Source organism: Cyprinodon tularosa, unplaced genomic scaffold (genome assembly GCF_016077235.1).
Source record: "Cyprinodon tularosa strain WSP-4 unplaced genomic scaffold, ASM1607723v1 ctg232, whole genome shotgun sequence".
NCBI lineage: Eukaryota > Metazoa > Chordata > Actinopteri > Cyprinodontiformes > Cyprinodontidae > Cyprinodon > Cyprinodon tularosa.
The window spans coordinates 1,409,892-1,426,147 of record NW_024038870.1 but is presented as its reverse complement, the minus strand read 5'-3'; the positions used below and the strand labels follow the sequence as shown (position 1 = coordinate 1,426,147).

The window sequence follows — 16,256 nt, the reverse complement described above, 5'->3', positions numbered from 1 at the left end:
GTTCAGCCATTAAACTCAGCCACCCAAAAAGCCTCCGCTGGTGTTTGATCCCAGCCAGGTTTCAGTTGGAGGTCAAGGCATGTTTCTGCAGCTGCTCAGTGTTGATACAGTACTTTACAAATGAAACTTTACCTGTTATATCTGCCACAGTTAAAGAGAACTGCAAAGGAATCTCTTTTTTGTTTCATTTTTTAATATGTTTAGGGATTTTATCAATCCATTAATTGAATTAATAATTCCTGAAAATAAATCTTTTAGCTTAAAGTAATATGATTTTTTTTAATTTTATTTCTGAATTTAATGATTGAAGCTATAGTCACTTGCTTAGCTGTTGGCAATGATAAGGTCTGAAAGATGCTTTCTCTATGGACTGATAAGAAAACGACCCACTAATTAATCTCCCCATAGTTCTTGGCCATCACTTTTAAACCAGGTTCATAAATAGTTTTGCTGCCATTTATAAAATAATGTAATTTTATTGGCCACTGCAAACGTAAATTACAGTTAAATTTGACCTCTGCATTTAACCAAGCTCTTTGTGAGCAGTGGGCCGTTTAGAGGAACCAGGATCCAATTTTAGGCTCATGGTCCTGCTCGGGACCCAGGGTGGCAGGTTGTGGGGTTTGAACTGGGGAACCCGCGACTTTTAAGAAAAAGGTCTGGTCTAACTCACCATGACTGGATGCCTAGCGGTTTTCTTAATCTAATGGAAAATTTTAGCATGTTCTTTTTCCCCATCATCGTATGGAAACACCCGTTCTTAAGATCTCCAAAAACCATCCTATGACAGCTGGATCTGGATTATAGACCATTCTGATTGCCATCGACTTCACTAAGTCTTTGACACCATCTAACATAGGATAAAGCTGAACAGTCACCTCTTCTCAACTAATTTAAATCTTCATGCCTATATTACGTATTTGGATCAAAATCTTTAAAATACCTTCATTAGCAGACCCTAAAAGGCCTCAAGATTGTCCACAGTCCTATCTTGTTCAACATGCATCGCATTTTTCTTGTTAACATCTTCCGTCATTGTAGATTCAACATAAATATTTACTGATAGGCAGATGACACCCAGCTCTATCCTTAGATGTTGGTTCACCTGAAGAAAATGGAAGTTTACGAAGTTAACAAAGTTGGTTGCATTTCAGTAACGCAGTAACAGTAAAAGCCTTTGTGTCATATTAGACCGTACTTTTTCTTAGATGGCTCAAAAGATTTTATCTGTCTCCTTACTGCCACCTAGCTTAGTGTGGCAAATCAACTCTGCCCATCGCTAACATGCATTGCATCAAGCTAACATATTCACTCCTTGGTAACTTCACAATGTCGAAATTTCCCGCTTTTTTCAATTTTTATTTCAAATCCCTGTTTAAACTTCAGTTGGTCCAGAACTCTGAAGCCGTCATCATTTTCAGAATCTAGTCCACAATGTCTATAATTTCCTATTCTTTAAGAACTCAACTGGCTTCCTTATGAATTCTATAATAATTTTAAAATGTGTGTCTCTGACCTTTGAAGCTGCATGTAATGTTTCTGCTTCATATCTGTCTAAACTCATTTTCATCAGCTACCCATGCGCACCCAAAGCCCTTTGTCCCTGATCTACCTCATACCCCCAACTGCTGGCTTAATATAGTGGGAGGTTAAGCATCAAGAGATTTCTCTCACGAAGTGCTTAAGGATTTTAAAAGTATCACCATGTGGCTACAGAGGTTATACCGCACTCTCAGGGCTTGGATGGATGGAGTTGTTGGTGGACTGTTGGGTTGAGGATGATGCTCAGGAGTTAAGGCTGCTTCTGCCTGAATCAGTGTTATAAAAGGAAAAGCCACATTTAAACCTGAGGAAGGAGGCTTCGGTCACAAGATGTATGAAGGTTGGTTGAGGACCCAAAGCAGAGAGCAGGAGGCAGAGGTAAATCTTATAGATTTGATGAAAAAACAGAGGCAGACAACCAAAAATCCAAAATACTAAGAATAAAAAAAACCCAGAAAGCATCAAGGGAAACTCAGGTGGGAAGCCAGAGACGACGGAACAACAAATCAGCAACAAGGAACCAGCACTGAGTGACTGCAGAGGTGGAGTATATAAGGGGAACAGAACAAAAGATGGACTAATGAGCTGAATAAGGAGCAGGTGTGAGTGGAACTAACTGGAAGGAAGCCATGGGGAAACGAAACAAGCCCAAGGGGGCAACAGAGAGTAACTAAAGATTGCTTGAATATAATGGAAAGTAAACCAGAGATCAACAAAACAGAATAACTAATAACTGAAAACTAAAAGCTTAGATTCCCAAAAGGGGAGTCAGAAACATACAGTTTGGTTAAAAACTGAAGTGTCTGTCAGCGACCATGTTGGGGTTATTGATGACTGCCTAATGTTTGAGGTGCACAGATTTTAGACAAACTTTTTTTTTTTCAGGTCTGGAGAATGTCACCATCCAGCTGAATCTTGAAGCAGAGTTTCACTTCACTCATCTCATTATGACCTTCAGGGTAAGCTCTTCACACAGCAGTGGTTTCCTAACAGTTGTAAGATGAGCTTTCGAACTTCATCTCCATCTGTTCTCATTCATCAGACATTTCGACCGGCTGCCATGGTCATCGAACGATCAGCGGACTTTGGGATAACCTGGCAGGTTTACCGTTACTTTGCCTATGACTGCGAGACGTCTTTTCCGTCTGTTTCCCAGGGTCCAATGCAGAAGGTTGATGATGTCATCTGTGACTCTCGGTACTCGGATATTGAGCCATCCACTGAGGGCGAGGTACCATCGTTTTTTGAAAGCATTTAGAGGCAACTGCAGGGACACCCTGGTGTTTTCACAGTGAAATCATTATATAATCCATCATTGAGACCTTTTTGCGCTGGCTTGATGGTTGTTTCTTTGAAATATTTCCTCTTTCAGGTGATTTACCGAGTCCTGGATCCAGCATTTCGGATTGAAGACCCATACAGTCCACGAATCCAGAGTGCGTCTCACTGAATAAAGTTATTTCGCTGGACTCTGAGGGTTATTGATCAATAATTAAATTTCTTTGTTTAGACTTATTGAAGATCACCAACTTACGGGTGAAGTTTACCAAACTGCACACCCTCGGAGACAACCTGCTGGACTCCAGAATGGAGATCAAAGAAAAGTATTACTATGCCATCTATGACATGGTGGTGAGAGGAAACTGTTTCTGTTATGGACATGCCTCTGAATGCGCCCCTGTGGAGGGAACAGGCCAAGCGATTGAAGGCATGGTGAGTCCTAAAGAATGATGCTGTTGGGCTAGTCTGATGTAATTTTACCTCCCCAGAGAAGATGTTGGCACATCACAGTTCTGCTAATTAAAGTTCTGCAAGATAAAACAGAATAGTCTGGCCCTGCTAAAAGTTAAATATTTACATAGGACTACTAAATATATTATTCTCATTGAGTTCTTTGGTGGTTTTTTGCTTTTTTTTTTTTTAGTTTTCCACCAATATTCCTCTTTACTTTTATCCTGCATGTGTAAATCAATTAACAGTGAGTTTAAATTCAAATGGACCAGTAGATTTGTATGGATATTTGGTAATTATTGATCAATTATCTGTAAATCGTTTAGGTTCATGGTCACTGCATGTGTAACCACAACACTAAAGGACTGAACTGTGAACAGTGCGAGGACTTCTACCATGACCTTCCCTGGAGACCAGCAGAGGGACGCAACACAAACGCCTGCAAGAGTAAGTCCTTGGGTCTCCAAGGTGGTCCCAAAAGGCACTGGTGATTTTAAAGCCGGTTCAGGATGCACCAAATGAGGGTAGACCAGTCCAGAACTGTCCACATAGTCCAATCCTGGTTTATAATGGTCAGCTATGCATAAGTGGATCCAGAACAACTGTTACAGGTTTTGTGGCGCAGTACAAGCATCGTTCACATGGACCTAGAATTCTTTACATGGGTCTGTACTGGTCCACATTGGTCATATTGGTCAAGGCTGTCTAATATAGGTCTAAACCAGTTCAAATTAGTCCACTTATGTATAAACGGAAGCAGCTTAAAGCATATAGCCTACATAGCTATGAATTAGTCATTCGATTTCAGTACAGATCTATAGTGGTCCAAAATGGTGTCTCTGATCTTTCACCGCCGGTTTACATTGATCCATAACTTTATATTTTCTGAGGTTCTGATGGGTCACGGTTGAAAAAAAATCATAATAATTGATAACCTAAAGCATCTGCAGCAGAGAGGTTGATTATCAGGCTTGAGATAAATCTTCTCCAATGTTCTGCTGTTCTCTTCAGAGTGTAAATGCAACCAGCATTCGGACTTGTGTCACTTCGACATGGCCGTGTTCTTGGCCTCTGGGAACATCAGCGGAGGAGTTTGTGACGACTGTCAGCACAACACGACCGGAAACAACTGCGAGCAGTGCAAACCGTTTTATTTCCAACACCCAGAGAAGGATCTCAGAGACCCCAACATCTGCCAGCGTGAGTTTACCTGTGTTATATTAAAGCAGAAGCATGGAACTCTGGATTGACAACAGAGTTAAGGTGTTTCCTGTACAGAGTTCTGATCCCAGAAAGAACCACTGAGATCTGTTCAAACATCAGCTTGGTCTGCAGTTTCTCTGCTTTGAGGAAGCAAAATGTTCCCAGGTTATCCTCTGCCAAAGTCTGGTGTCCTGATCAGATTTCAGTCGCTCAGGCATTTTCTTGAAGGAAGATTAAAGGCTGAATATGAGACCAAACATGGGGGAATCTTTTTTATGTCCAAGGTCTTTGATGTGGCTTCATCCAAGCTCAGACCTGCCTCACAGACCATCTACTCATCTTTATGCAAACATACTAGAGCTCCACATTTAATCATCCATGTCTGCCCCTGAAAGAGACTTTGACGATCACAGCAGAGTAGTGTGGGTAGTCTGTTGGAGGCAGGTATGACGAACAGTTTCATGCAGTTTCTTCTTCCGTCTATTGAACTGGAGCTCAGATCTCAAAGTGATCTATCTGGGCTTCTAATGCTGTCTGTGTTTGAACATACTACACAGGTTTAGTGTTATGTTTGTGTCTACAGCATGTAACTGTGACCCGGTGGGTTCCCTTTACGGAGGAATATGCGACAGGATGACGGATATACAGGCCGGTCTGATCGCTGGTCAGTGCCGCTGTAAAATCAACGTGGAGGGAGAACGCTGCGAGCGCTGCAAACCGGCACATTACGGGCTCAGCAACGAACCTGAAGGCTGCAAAGGTTGGAACGGCTCCTCACAATGACAACTTAAACACAGAAACTTTTAGCTCTGAAAAGTTACCGGGGACGTCCTTTAACAATAACTCTGCTGGAAAAACCAGTTCATTGATAATCTCTCAGTGATGCACTAATGAAACACAGATGTTATCATGAGTTCTGATGACTGATAAAAAAAAAAAAAAAACTAAAAAAAACTGGTTGGTATTAATTTCATTAGTAACCACAACAACAGGAAATTATCTCTAATAGGCAGTTAAAGTTCATTAGATCCAGGTTTGGCAGCCTGGTTTATGAAAGTTCCCAGAAGGTCCCAGGACAGCTTTAGAAGGTTTATCTGATGGCTATCTTCATGATTCCTCAAAGTTCACTTTAGCATTTAGTTCATATTGTCCACTTCTCTGGAACAAACTCCCAGAAGACTTTAAAAGTGCTTAGAGCTTGAGTTAAAAACCCATTTTTTTGACTTTTAAACTGCTAAGTGAGGTATCATCAATGTAAGTTTGTGCTCTAGCTGTTTTATTTGTTTTACTACCTGCTTTCTTAGATCTTTGCTGCCCGTCTCCAGTCTAATTAGGACCAACCAGAGGCTTATTGATTTATATTTAATCTTTATTTAATCCGGAGAGTGATATTTAAATTAAGAACCTTTTTTCAAAGGGGTTTCAATGACATGAACTGGCTGTTGTTAATGTGTGGTGCTGTGGTGCTTGCAGCCTGTACCTGCAGCTCCCTGGGAACCGCTCCTGGAGGAAACCCCTGCGACAGCGAAACAGGAATCTGTTTCTGTAAGCGTCTGGTGACAGGACGAGACTGCGACCAGTGTGTGGTGAGGAAAATACTCTGATTACTCTGCGTTCTCTCGACCAGTTTGGTGACACTCCACAAAGCAGACAGATCAGGAGAAAGTAACCTCTGAAGGACCTATTCTAAAGTAAGATGTGGGAGTTTCAGTAAGAGAGTGAAGACTTGAGGCTGTATAACTGTAGGAGTATTGTCTGGAGATGAAAAGGGGAACTGAATGACTTCCTGGCACAGCTGGACATCAGGTTTTTACAGACTGGGATGTCCTCAGGATGACTTGTCTCAAACCTCAATGTTTTGTTATAGGATGAACACTGGGGCCTCAGTAACGACAGGGACGGCTGCAGGCCGTGTGACTGTGATCTGGGAGGAGCCGTCCACAACCGGTGAGCTCTGCACCCATTTCAACTCTCCTTCAACTGAAAACTGTGGCTCCTTGTACTTTTAAAGCTACAAATCAACAGCAGAGACACTACGCCTAAAAATAACCTGACAGTGACATAACTGAGGTAGAGTTTTAGCTCACATCTAGGACTTTTTTGTAAATGTCATGGAGGGGACAAGGAACAATGAAAATGAAATTCATTGAACTCAGAAAAGAGGAATGTGATTATGAGCCATCTTATATAAGGATATAGTTCTATCTGCTCTGAGTGGACAGTTCTTTACAGTCCAATCTGGTTCATTGACCATGTCCTGCTACAGTAAAGGAACCCAAAACCATGACACTTCCACCTCCTTGCTTCCCACCTGGTTCTTTGGTCCTTTTTTCAACATGGTTTATTTGCTTTATCTCAAACAGGTCTTCTGATTAGGTTTCTAATGATGATTGAATACATTTTAAGTGCCTGGAGACCTACTTTAGATGGTATTGTCTAGGTTGAGATCAAACATCTTAGAAGGTTAGACTTTGGTATGTTTGTCGTTATTTTTTATGTCGTTCACTTGGAGATTACTTCCAATATAGTAAGTGAAAAGGCTGAAAGTTACAGACTCCCTTATTCTTAAGCTGGTGCAGAAATCTTGATGAAGTTCTAAAGAAAGTAGTGAACAGGCTCTTTGGATCTCATGCCGCTTACTTTCATTGACTCTTTTAGAGTTATTACAGCAACAACTGCAGTAAGACATACACTCTGTAGAAAGTTAATTTTACACCAAGTCAGAGTGGGACCAAATGCACTCAGACTGGTGTTAAATTTAACTCTTAAAGTGTTACTTTAACTCTGCAAAATGTACTGTTAACTGAAGCACAGAACTAATTGTCAGGAATTTAAAAAGTGGAAAATACACCCATAACCTGAGCTGATATGCTTCTTTGTGTTAAGTTAAGCTATTTTAAATAGGAATTATGTAATATATGTTCTAACAGGAAAGGCATTTTAAAAGTATTTGAAATAAAATTACAAGATCGGGGCGTCCTTTGGTGGGGCTTCTTTAATCCATAAAAATATATAAATCTATAAATGTATCAAAAAACTAAGCTAGGCTCTCTAAATATGTGCCTGAAGTCCTGTGATCAAAAACCAAATGTCTGTTTCAAAGCATATTACAGAAGTTAAAACAATGAGATTAGAAGAATTAAAAAGATTGAGATAAAATTGCTGAAAGAAATTTGTTTCCTGAGCCAATCTTATGGGAATCAGTGTGTATCTGGACAGGAAACAGCAGTGTTTGACTTCCTGTCTGCAGGTGTGATCAGGTGAGCGGCCAGTGTGTCTGCAGAGATCACATGTTTGGTCGCCGCTGCGATCAGGTGGAGTCTGGATTCTACTTCGTTGCTCTGGATCACTACATCTACGAAGCTGAAGATGCCAAGTTTGGACCGGTGAGTTTTCCATCTGACGTTTTAAATGATTTAATAGCTTCCCAAGATCTACATGTTTAAAGACTCAAACTGTTCCTTTAAACAAAAAGTTAGCAGCAAAAATCAAGCCGAAAACAGAGAGATTCATATTTGTTTTACTATAAGATACGGTTTTCTTTTTAAACTGGGGCTGTTTTAAGTTATGAAGCATTAAACATGTGACAAAGAATTTAACTATTTATGTAATGATTTTTTTTTATTATTATTATTTTAAATTCTGTTAATTATATTCTCTCATTATGAGGGGAAAAAAACAACATAAAGGCAGATTTTATTATTTCAGTTATGTGCTTTAACACTGCAGCTATCAATAGATTCGATTTATAAATAAATAAAATAGATTAACTGAATAATTATTTTTAGATTAATCAATTAAATTAAAACTTTATACCCTTGTGAATGAACATACTACCATAGACCTGTCTTTCAACTGAAACAATAACATTTATTTCGCATTTGAAATGGCAAAAAAAACATTGAACGCTCACAAATGCAAGTTGAGGAGTTTTGGATAGAACATATTTAAAGACAAAGACAGTATTACACCTTTAATTCAAAAGGTATTAGTTCTTCCACAGTTTTGGCTTAGTTTCTTCTCTTGTTGTTTTCACAAACGGCATGTTTGGGATTGTATTTTTCTAGTTCACAATTATCAGATTACTGAATTAGTTGTAGAGAAATTCAGTAATTGATTGATAACAATTAACCTAATCAAATATTTAAGCCAAATGTATTTAATACGTTAGCTTCATAGAAAAAAAAATAGACAAAACAACAAAATTTAAACAAATTGGGGCTCAGGTTTAGTTGATTTGTATACAGATAGTTTATGAATGTGTCAGTCTATAAAGAAGCTGGTTCAGTCACCTACTAACACTTCTTACTTTCGATATGACGTCATAATTAAGAAATAAGATACTTGAGTATTACTACAGTTGGTTCCTTATTTTCTGCTTCTTAAATTATTCCAGTTTTTCACTATAACTCAGCATTTTTCTTATGCACCATTTTCTTTAAATGGTTGTCCTTGTTCCTCAGTCTTCCTAACATCTTTATTCTTCTTTCTATTATTGAATCAGAATTAGAGTGTTTGACTTGTTTGTAATGTTTGTGGAATTCTGAACCCCTGTTTTCCTCTGACCTTGTCCCTCCTCACAATGGCTCTTTAGGAAGTGACCGTTGTACCCAGACCCCACCCTCATGACCGCAGTCCTACCTGGACAGGTGTTGGCCTAGTAAATGTTCCTGAAGGGGCCTTCCTGGAGTTCACTGTAGACAACATCCCTCATTCCATGGAGTATGACATTCTCATCCGCTATGAGCCTCAGGTGAGATGCCACCTATTGGTTGAACTGTAGGTTTGAGCTCAGAGGTTTTCAAGTCCCTCAGAAATCATGAGGTAGCATAAGCAGAAAAGCTGTGTTTGTCTGACTTTTTGTTCCACTTTACTGTGATGTACTTTTACAGCTGCCTGATCAATGGGAGGAGGTTCTGATGGCGGTGATAAGGCCTGGACCAATCAGAGCTGACAGCCGCTGTATCAACACGGTGCCAGACGATGACAACCAAATGATCTCCCTTCACCCCAGCTCACGGTGAGCAGCCCTGCGCCTGATTGGTTGGTTCTGTTTGGTACCACCTAGAGCATCCAGTGAAGACATTTTGAATTTTCTGGATAATGAGATCTCTGCTGAATGTTTTAAAGTTGGATACAAATTAGTATTAGGCCCACTTAAAGGAAGTTGTTCAGAGAAAGATAGCAGATCCTTGACCAGGGTAAGAAAACTAAAGTCCTTAACAATCATTTTCCTACATGTTTTAGATGCATCCCAGCACCAAACATGTTTGGATTAATGTCTGATCACCTCCTCAGTATATCATCAAATAATTTTTTGGATGATCACAACATAATTAATTCTTATTAAACAGAAGGTGAGACTGTAGTTATAAGTGTTTTAAATGTATGATGCATTTTATGTCCTCAGGTACGTGGTTCTGCCAAGGCCGGTTTGTTTTGAAACTGGACTGACCTACACGATCCGACTCAGTCTGCCGCTCTATTCGGCTGTCAGTGACGTGCATTCTCCGTACACGCTTATCGACTCGGTGAGGAAGCTTCACCTGTTCGCTGCATTTTTTTTATGTCACCTTGTTTCCTCCCTAAGAATCCAGTAAGGATGGGTGTTTCCCTGAGTCTTTACAGGTTTTATCCAGTAGTAATCAGGGGTGCATGGTGTGTTAGTGGAGGCTGTAGGCTGTAATGATGGTTTGAGATTCATAGCAGTGTTACAAATGTTATAATATGGGATACACCCTTTTCTCAGAGGTTTTTCATCCTGGGGGACACATCTCAACTTGATGATCTCCCACCCCACATTCCAGAATGGGTCCAGGTGGCTCTGATGCAGGGGCTGGAACTTATAGTTCCAGAATGGGAGGCATCTCCCCTCTGTCAGCCGCTGGCACGTAAACCTAACCAAGCTGGCTGCACTGGAGGGTTTAACATGCAGACTAATAAACAGAGCGGAAAGCATCAATTTAAAATTACACAACACTATGAGAGAGTTAATGTAACCAGCTGAACAGGCAACATATTATGATTTATCTTACAACCCCCCCCATCTTTTTCTCTTCTCTGTCTGTTATCATTACTTATACATTTAATTAATTAATGGGTTTTATTGTCCTTTTCATATCTAACATTACCATTTTGATTTGTCCCTCTCTTTTTTTGGTTTTGCTCTTTTTCCTGGATTGCAGTCTTTATAAAACAAAGCTTACTGCTTACTATCTGCATAAAAGTCTTAATACCACTTTGTGACAAATCATCTCCATATGATGTTTAAAAAATATTTCTGTTAAAAGTATTAATCTCATAGAAACTGGTGTGGACTGCCTCTGCATGGAGGAGGAGACTGCCGGCTTTATTCCTGCATATCTTTGGATTCAGCTGTTTTTTTTTTCTCCATCTCACAGATCGTGCTGATGCCTCACTGTAAGAACCTGGACATATTCACCTCCTCTGAGGGAGGGGATTCTAGCGCTTGGGAAACATTTCAGAAGTATCGGTGTCTGGAAAACAGCCAGAGTGTCGTTAAGACCCCAATGACTGACATCTGTAGGAACTTCATCTTCAGCATCTCTGCTCTGTTGCACCAGGGAGCTAAAGGTAACCTAATCCACCTAGAACTAGAGGTAGAGTTAAGCTCAGTTAAGCACAGTGATTGTTGAGGAAAGGTGTTTCCCGCTGTCTGAGGAATGTCTCTGGTTAACCCCTGACTCTGACCTTTGACCTGGCCCAATCAGGCTGAAGCCAGGAATTCCCCTCTGGGTTTGATTCTAGCTGGGCTCTGAATCAGAGCTGATTATATCAGTCACTTCGATTTATTTCTAACTATAATAAAAATAACAGGAAGATCTGTATGAATGCGGTTTGAACCAGAAAACGATTGAAAAATGTTTTTATTTTTGTAACTTCCAGAATCAAGATGTGATTACATGTAACATGAAGCATTGTTTCCCTTCTTTAAATCCATCAGATTTCATCACCTCTTCTTTTGCTGCCTCCTCCTTCACAGCTGCTTTAACACTGACCCATTGTTTCAGATAATTCCTAAATGCCCCTCATCACTTTGCTGCCTCCAGCCTCACTTCCTTAGCAAGACTCAACTTGTTTCTTCTTCGTGTTCCTCTGAGCTCATAAATTCCTCACGTCTCTCCCAGGATGTGCAGATTAAGTGTTTTGAATTGTCCCTTGTGTTGGACTCCATTTCCCAGAATGCCAGTGTGACCCGCAGGGCTCCCTCAGCACAGTGTGTGATCCCATCGGGGGCCAGTGTCAGTGCCGACCCAATGTGGTGGGCAGGAGCTGTGACAGATGTGCTCCGGCTACTTTCCAGTTTGGACCAAACGGCTGCAAAGGTCAAACATCAATTCATAAATACACAGATTATGTGATAATGCGATGATCACCATGTGCAGAAGAAGAAATAATGAGGCACTTATGGTGTTGTGTGTTTTGCAGATTGTGCATGTGACCCTCAGGGTTCCCAGAGTCCAATCTGCGATCAGCTGAGCGGTCAGTGTGTCTGCGTCATCGGGGCATACGGTCGGCAATGCGATCGCTGCCTCCCGGGTCACTGGGGCTTCCCGTCCTGCCGTCCCTGCTCCTGTAACGGACACACAGAAACCTGTGATGCCGACACCGGCCGCTGCACTGCCTGCAGGGACCATACCACCGGACACAGCTGCGACAGGTGTGCCCAGGTGACCCAAAGGAACACGATCTGCACAAAGGCTCGATTTCTCTAACCCAGCTTGTCCCATCCAACATATTTAGGTGTCTGGATGGTTACTATGGCGATCCAGTGCTGGGATCAGGTGACCACTGTCGTCCATGTTTGTGTCCCGATGGCCCCAACAGTTTGCGTCAGTTTGCCGGAAGTTGTTACCGTAGCGACACTTCGGAGCAGGTCGTGTGCGTCTGCAACCCAGGATACAAAGGTGAAAAATTATTCACAGTCACATAGACTGACAATAACAATAACGCAGAGCTTCCTGCAGTAATGGTTTGGTTTGTTCCAATCAGGGTCCAAATCCATGAGGGAACTGTGAACTGAACAGTTCCTGCAGATTTATAATCAGAGTTCTTTTAAAGTCAAGGCAGTCTCAACTAAACCAAAAACAAAAAACAAAACAAATAAGAGGTCCTTAATTGCACATGCATTTTTTTTTTTTGCAGGTATTATAAGTAGGTGTGTTGCTCTCAATCTGCAAAGATGGATGCCTAAATTTTCAAGTGCAAAAGGTTTTGGCTGCACTCATTAAAATTAGGCTGCTTGTCCTACAGGTAGTTTGAGAGTGGACAAAAAGAAAGATGAGGTTCAAAGCCATTTAGTTGGAGGTAATAAGGATAATTATTACATAATTGATACGGACGATACTTAATATATCTATAATGCACCTCCAATATCCAGCCTATGTCAAAGTGCTACAAGCTAAAGTAAAAAAAAAAAAAAACAACAACATTGTTTTATATCCTTCAGAAGTACCAAGAAAAGACAGCTGTGAAGTTGAGTTTCTGATTTAGGAAATTGCTTTGCATGTAGTAAATGTTTACATTTACATATCTTCCACTCATAACTTTATTTCAGTTTGGTCATAGAATATGATCGGCATTAAGATTAAAGCACACACTCAGAAACGGTTTGCATGCAAAAATCCTCCGTTCCTCTTTAAATTAACTGCAGAATATAGTTTTGACTGAATTTACAGTTTGAGGAGTAAAAACATTATAAAAAGTAAACAAAGCAAAAATACAAAATATACAAAGAAAATTCCACCTCAAGCTAACATTGATTGCTGCAATACAAAGTATTTATCTATAAATGTACACATATATATATATATATATATATATATATATATATATATATATATATATATATATATATACATACACAAAAGAAATTTCCACAATGCAAGATAAGGCAAGTTTGTAAACAGTATATTTAAACGAAATAACATGAAAAGGTAGTCAGTCCTCTACTCTGAAGGACAGGTGATGGATTATAACTTGCATGTAGGATTGCTAGGGAATTAAAATTAAGATTATGAGTCATCTTCTCAAGAGGAGTAAGAGCAAAAATCTCTTATTTACATTTCCAATGTCTGGACCAGAGGAGTTTCCCTCTTGAGCAATATTCATGTTTTTTTTAAGCCAGAAACAAAGATTCTCTGTCTGTGTTGAATACGTTTTCTGGTAGTTAAAGAAACTGAAATATAAAAAGGTCAGTAAAATATTTAAAGTATGGGTGACTGTCCCAAGACGTTTAAACTATGGTTAATTTAAATTCAATTCAGTTTGTTTATATAGCGCAAATCCACAGCACGTCATGTCAAGGTACTTCTCAGTTCACCAGATCATACAGTCACATTGATTCTAAGTTTTCTATCTAAGGAAAACCAGTTGATTGTATCGACTCATTGACTATTCAGCAATCCCTCACAATAACCATGCTTGTAGCGACAGAGGAGAGGAAAAACTCCCTTTTAACAGGAAGAAACCTCCAGCAGAACCAGGCTCAGTGTGAGCGGCCATCTGTCAAGGCCGACTGGGGTTCAAGGAGACAGAAGCAGAGATACAAAAAACAGCTGTAAAAGGCGCCCCGTCCAGGAAACACATTTAAACACTAGATGACTTCACTTTAAATCTTATTGCTCTTTTTTTCCTATGAGTTTTAACTAATATCTAGGTACTATATGCATTTTTAAGCATGGTCTCGCTGAAAAAAGGGAAAAAAACATCATTATAGTATTCTGCTTTAATGAACTAACGTCCTAATTCCAGCTTTCCCCAGCACAGATTCCTAACACACTAATTTTAAGGTTGTAATTTGAAGGCATCACAGCATATCTGTATGAGATCTGACAAGGTATTAGAAATGCCAAACAGCATTATAAATTTCCAAAGATTATTTACTAACACTTATTTACTGCATTAGTGGATTCATCAAACATAAAAAAAAAAGATTCCTGTGAAGATTATTAAACGTCCTTTAAATCTGACTGACTGAGCTGGTCGTCTGCTGGATTGGTTGTTGCAGTTTATCTCAATTAGAATAAAAATGTAAATTTTGTGGGGTCAGCATCACAGGCAGGTCACTGGGTTCAAGTCATAGATGCTAAATGCATGAAAACCCCCAGTGCATGACTGGTCTCCTCTCTGCTTATAGTAGGTACAGCCTCCTTCAGTGAGTGTGTAGACGAGGGATCAGCTCTGAGCTCCAGATGTTCCTCTGAGGATTGTTTTATGATCCTGACCGCTGCTGTACACAGACATGAAAAGCTTTTAATTTGAGGAGAAGCTGCTCTGTTATTCAGTCTGATGGAAACTCTGAGAGCGGGGACATGTTGAGACGTCGGGTCTGTTATTAAAGCAGGAAATAAGACGTTCAGGCTGAAATCAGCTGTTGACAGACGCATGAATCACCAACTTTCTTCTTTGTTTGCATCTGACAGCAGAAATATTTGCTGAGAGGTGATTAAACGTCTGTATGTCAGATTTAATCCTATAGCTTTGCCCAGCAGAGTCTTGGTAGAAGCGGAGCAGCAGGATGTTTCTCAGCCTGTGTGGTGGACATCAGCCTTAAATACTGGGAAAGAAAAACCAGAGCCAGAGTTACAGCTGAAACCTGATACTAAGAAACAAACCGATGTTTACATGTTCCCTTTTCGTCCTTGTTTGATTAATTCAAGAACAGTAAAAGGTATTTTTTCAGTCTTTTTTTTGCCTGTTTTTAAATCAATCATTGATGCTTTTATCTATGACTGTGGTCACTTCCCACAACTCTTCTTCAACCTAATCATATATATATATATAAAAACATTCCCTTTGGGATTAATAAAGTATTTTTGAATTTTAACTTACCGTAATTTGAATTTGATGCCTTCTGTCCTTCCTGCAGTAACAATGTTGTCATCCGTCATTGTATCCAAGTACTTAAATGTTGATCTCATCAAATCCCACTGGGCATTAATCCAAAAAGTATGTTTTTTTTTCCCCCTCTAACAGCATTTGCGGCAGTTTTTATGTTGCTTTTGAAACATGTTCTTCCTCATCATGTAGCCTTCAGTCCATCGTAGTACAAGATTTGTTTTACTGCATTATTCTTGAGGCCAGTATCCAAATGTTTCACCAAAAAGATCTGAACCCGTCTCATTCTAGAACAGTATGAAGGCTTCTTATTTTCTTCCAGATTGTAGTGTTAAAAAATGATTGTTGAAACATCTAAAATCTGTTCCTGAAGAAGTTCCAGTCTGCAATTTTTCCTGATACCATAGCTTTGCAGAATATGGAATATACGAAAAGAAATGTTATAATCCTGACCTAAAGCAGGCAAAGTTTAGTCTGGGTTAATGTCGGATAAACAGATGTTTGTCTCTCTTTACACAGTTTATCTAAATGTCTGGTTTCCACTGCTACTCCATAAATAAACAAGTGTTTTAGGTTTTTTTCCTACAGAAAACCAAAGCAAACCTTAATTTTTTGGATTTTTATTCCTTATTTTGCAGTTAAATTTTTGTTTTCTGTCACGTCTGCTTCCTATTCACTGTTCTGCTTGGCCTGTCTAATCAGCAGATTGAGTCAATTCTTCAGTAGATTGTTTGGCTTTAATCACATGACCTAATGGCATCAATATGAGCTACAATGAAACTTTTGCTCTGATTGGTGGATCCTTGGTTCCTCTTCAGTGTCCAGAATTTTCTCTGAACTTAGTAGATCTTTGTTCTCTTATTTTTCACATTAGTCATATCCTCTGTTTTGGCTATAAGATCTATTTTAAGGTAAACGTG

At 39.7% G+C, this 16,256-nt stretch overlaps 1 protein-coding gene across 1 annotated transcript in view; it reads left to right on the top strand.

Moving 5' to 3' along the window:
- Window positions 1–16,256, top strand: part of lamb1a (laminin, beta 1a) — a 34,709-nt gene that overhangs the window by 5,991 nt on the left and 12,462 nt on the right. Inside the window, exons 4-20 of the mRNA XM_038286914.1 lie at window positions 2,428–2,501; window positions 2,585–2,773; window positions 2,915–2,978; window positions 3,053–3,255; window positions 3,600–3,720; window positions 4,285–4,473; window positions 5,060–5,236; window positions 5,950–6,062; window positions 6,344–6,423; window positions 7,727–7,862; window positions 9,071–9,229; window positions 9,369–9,496; window positions 9,887–10,007; window positions 10,878–11,070; window positions 11,679–11,822; window positions 11,926–12,157; window positions 12,241–12,404. Coding sequence (XP_038142842.1) covers window positions 2,428–2,501; window positions 2,585–2,773; window positions 2,915–2,978; window positions 3,053–3,255; window positions 3,600–3,720; window positions 4,285–4,473; window positions 5,060–5,236; window positions 5,950–6,062; window positions 6,344–6,423; window positions 7,727–7,862; window positions 9,071–9,229; window positions 9,369–9,496; window positions 9,887–10,007; window positions 10,878–11,070; window positions 11,679–11,822; window positions 11,926–12,157; window positions 12,241–12,404 — 2,487 coding nt within the window. The remainder of the gene's footprint in view (window positions 1–2,427; window positions 2,502–2,584; window positions 2,774–2,914; window positions 2,979–3,052; window positions 3,256–3,599; window positions 3,721–4,284; window positions 4,474–5,059; window positions 5,237–5,949; window positions 6,063–6,343; window positions 6,424–7,726; window positions 7,863–9,070; window positions 9,230–9,368; window positions 9,497–9,886; window positions 10,008–10,877; window positions 11,071–11,678; window positions 11,823–11,925; window positions 12,158–12,240; window positions 12,405–16,256) is intronic.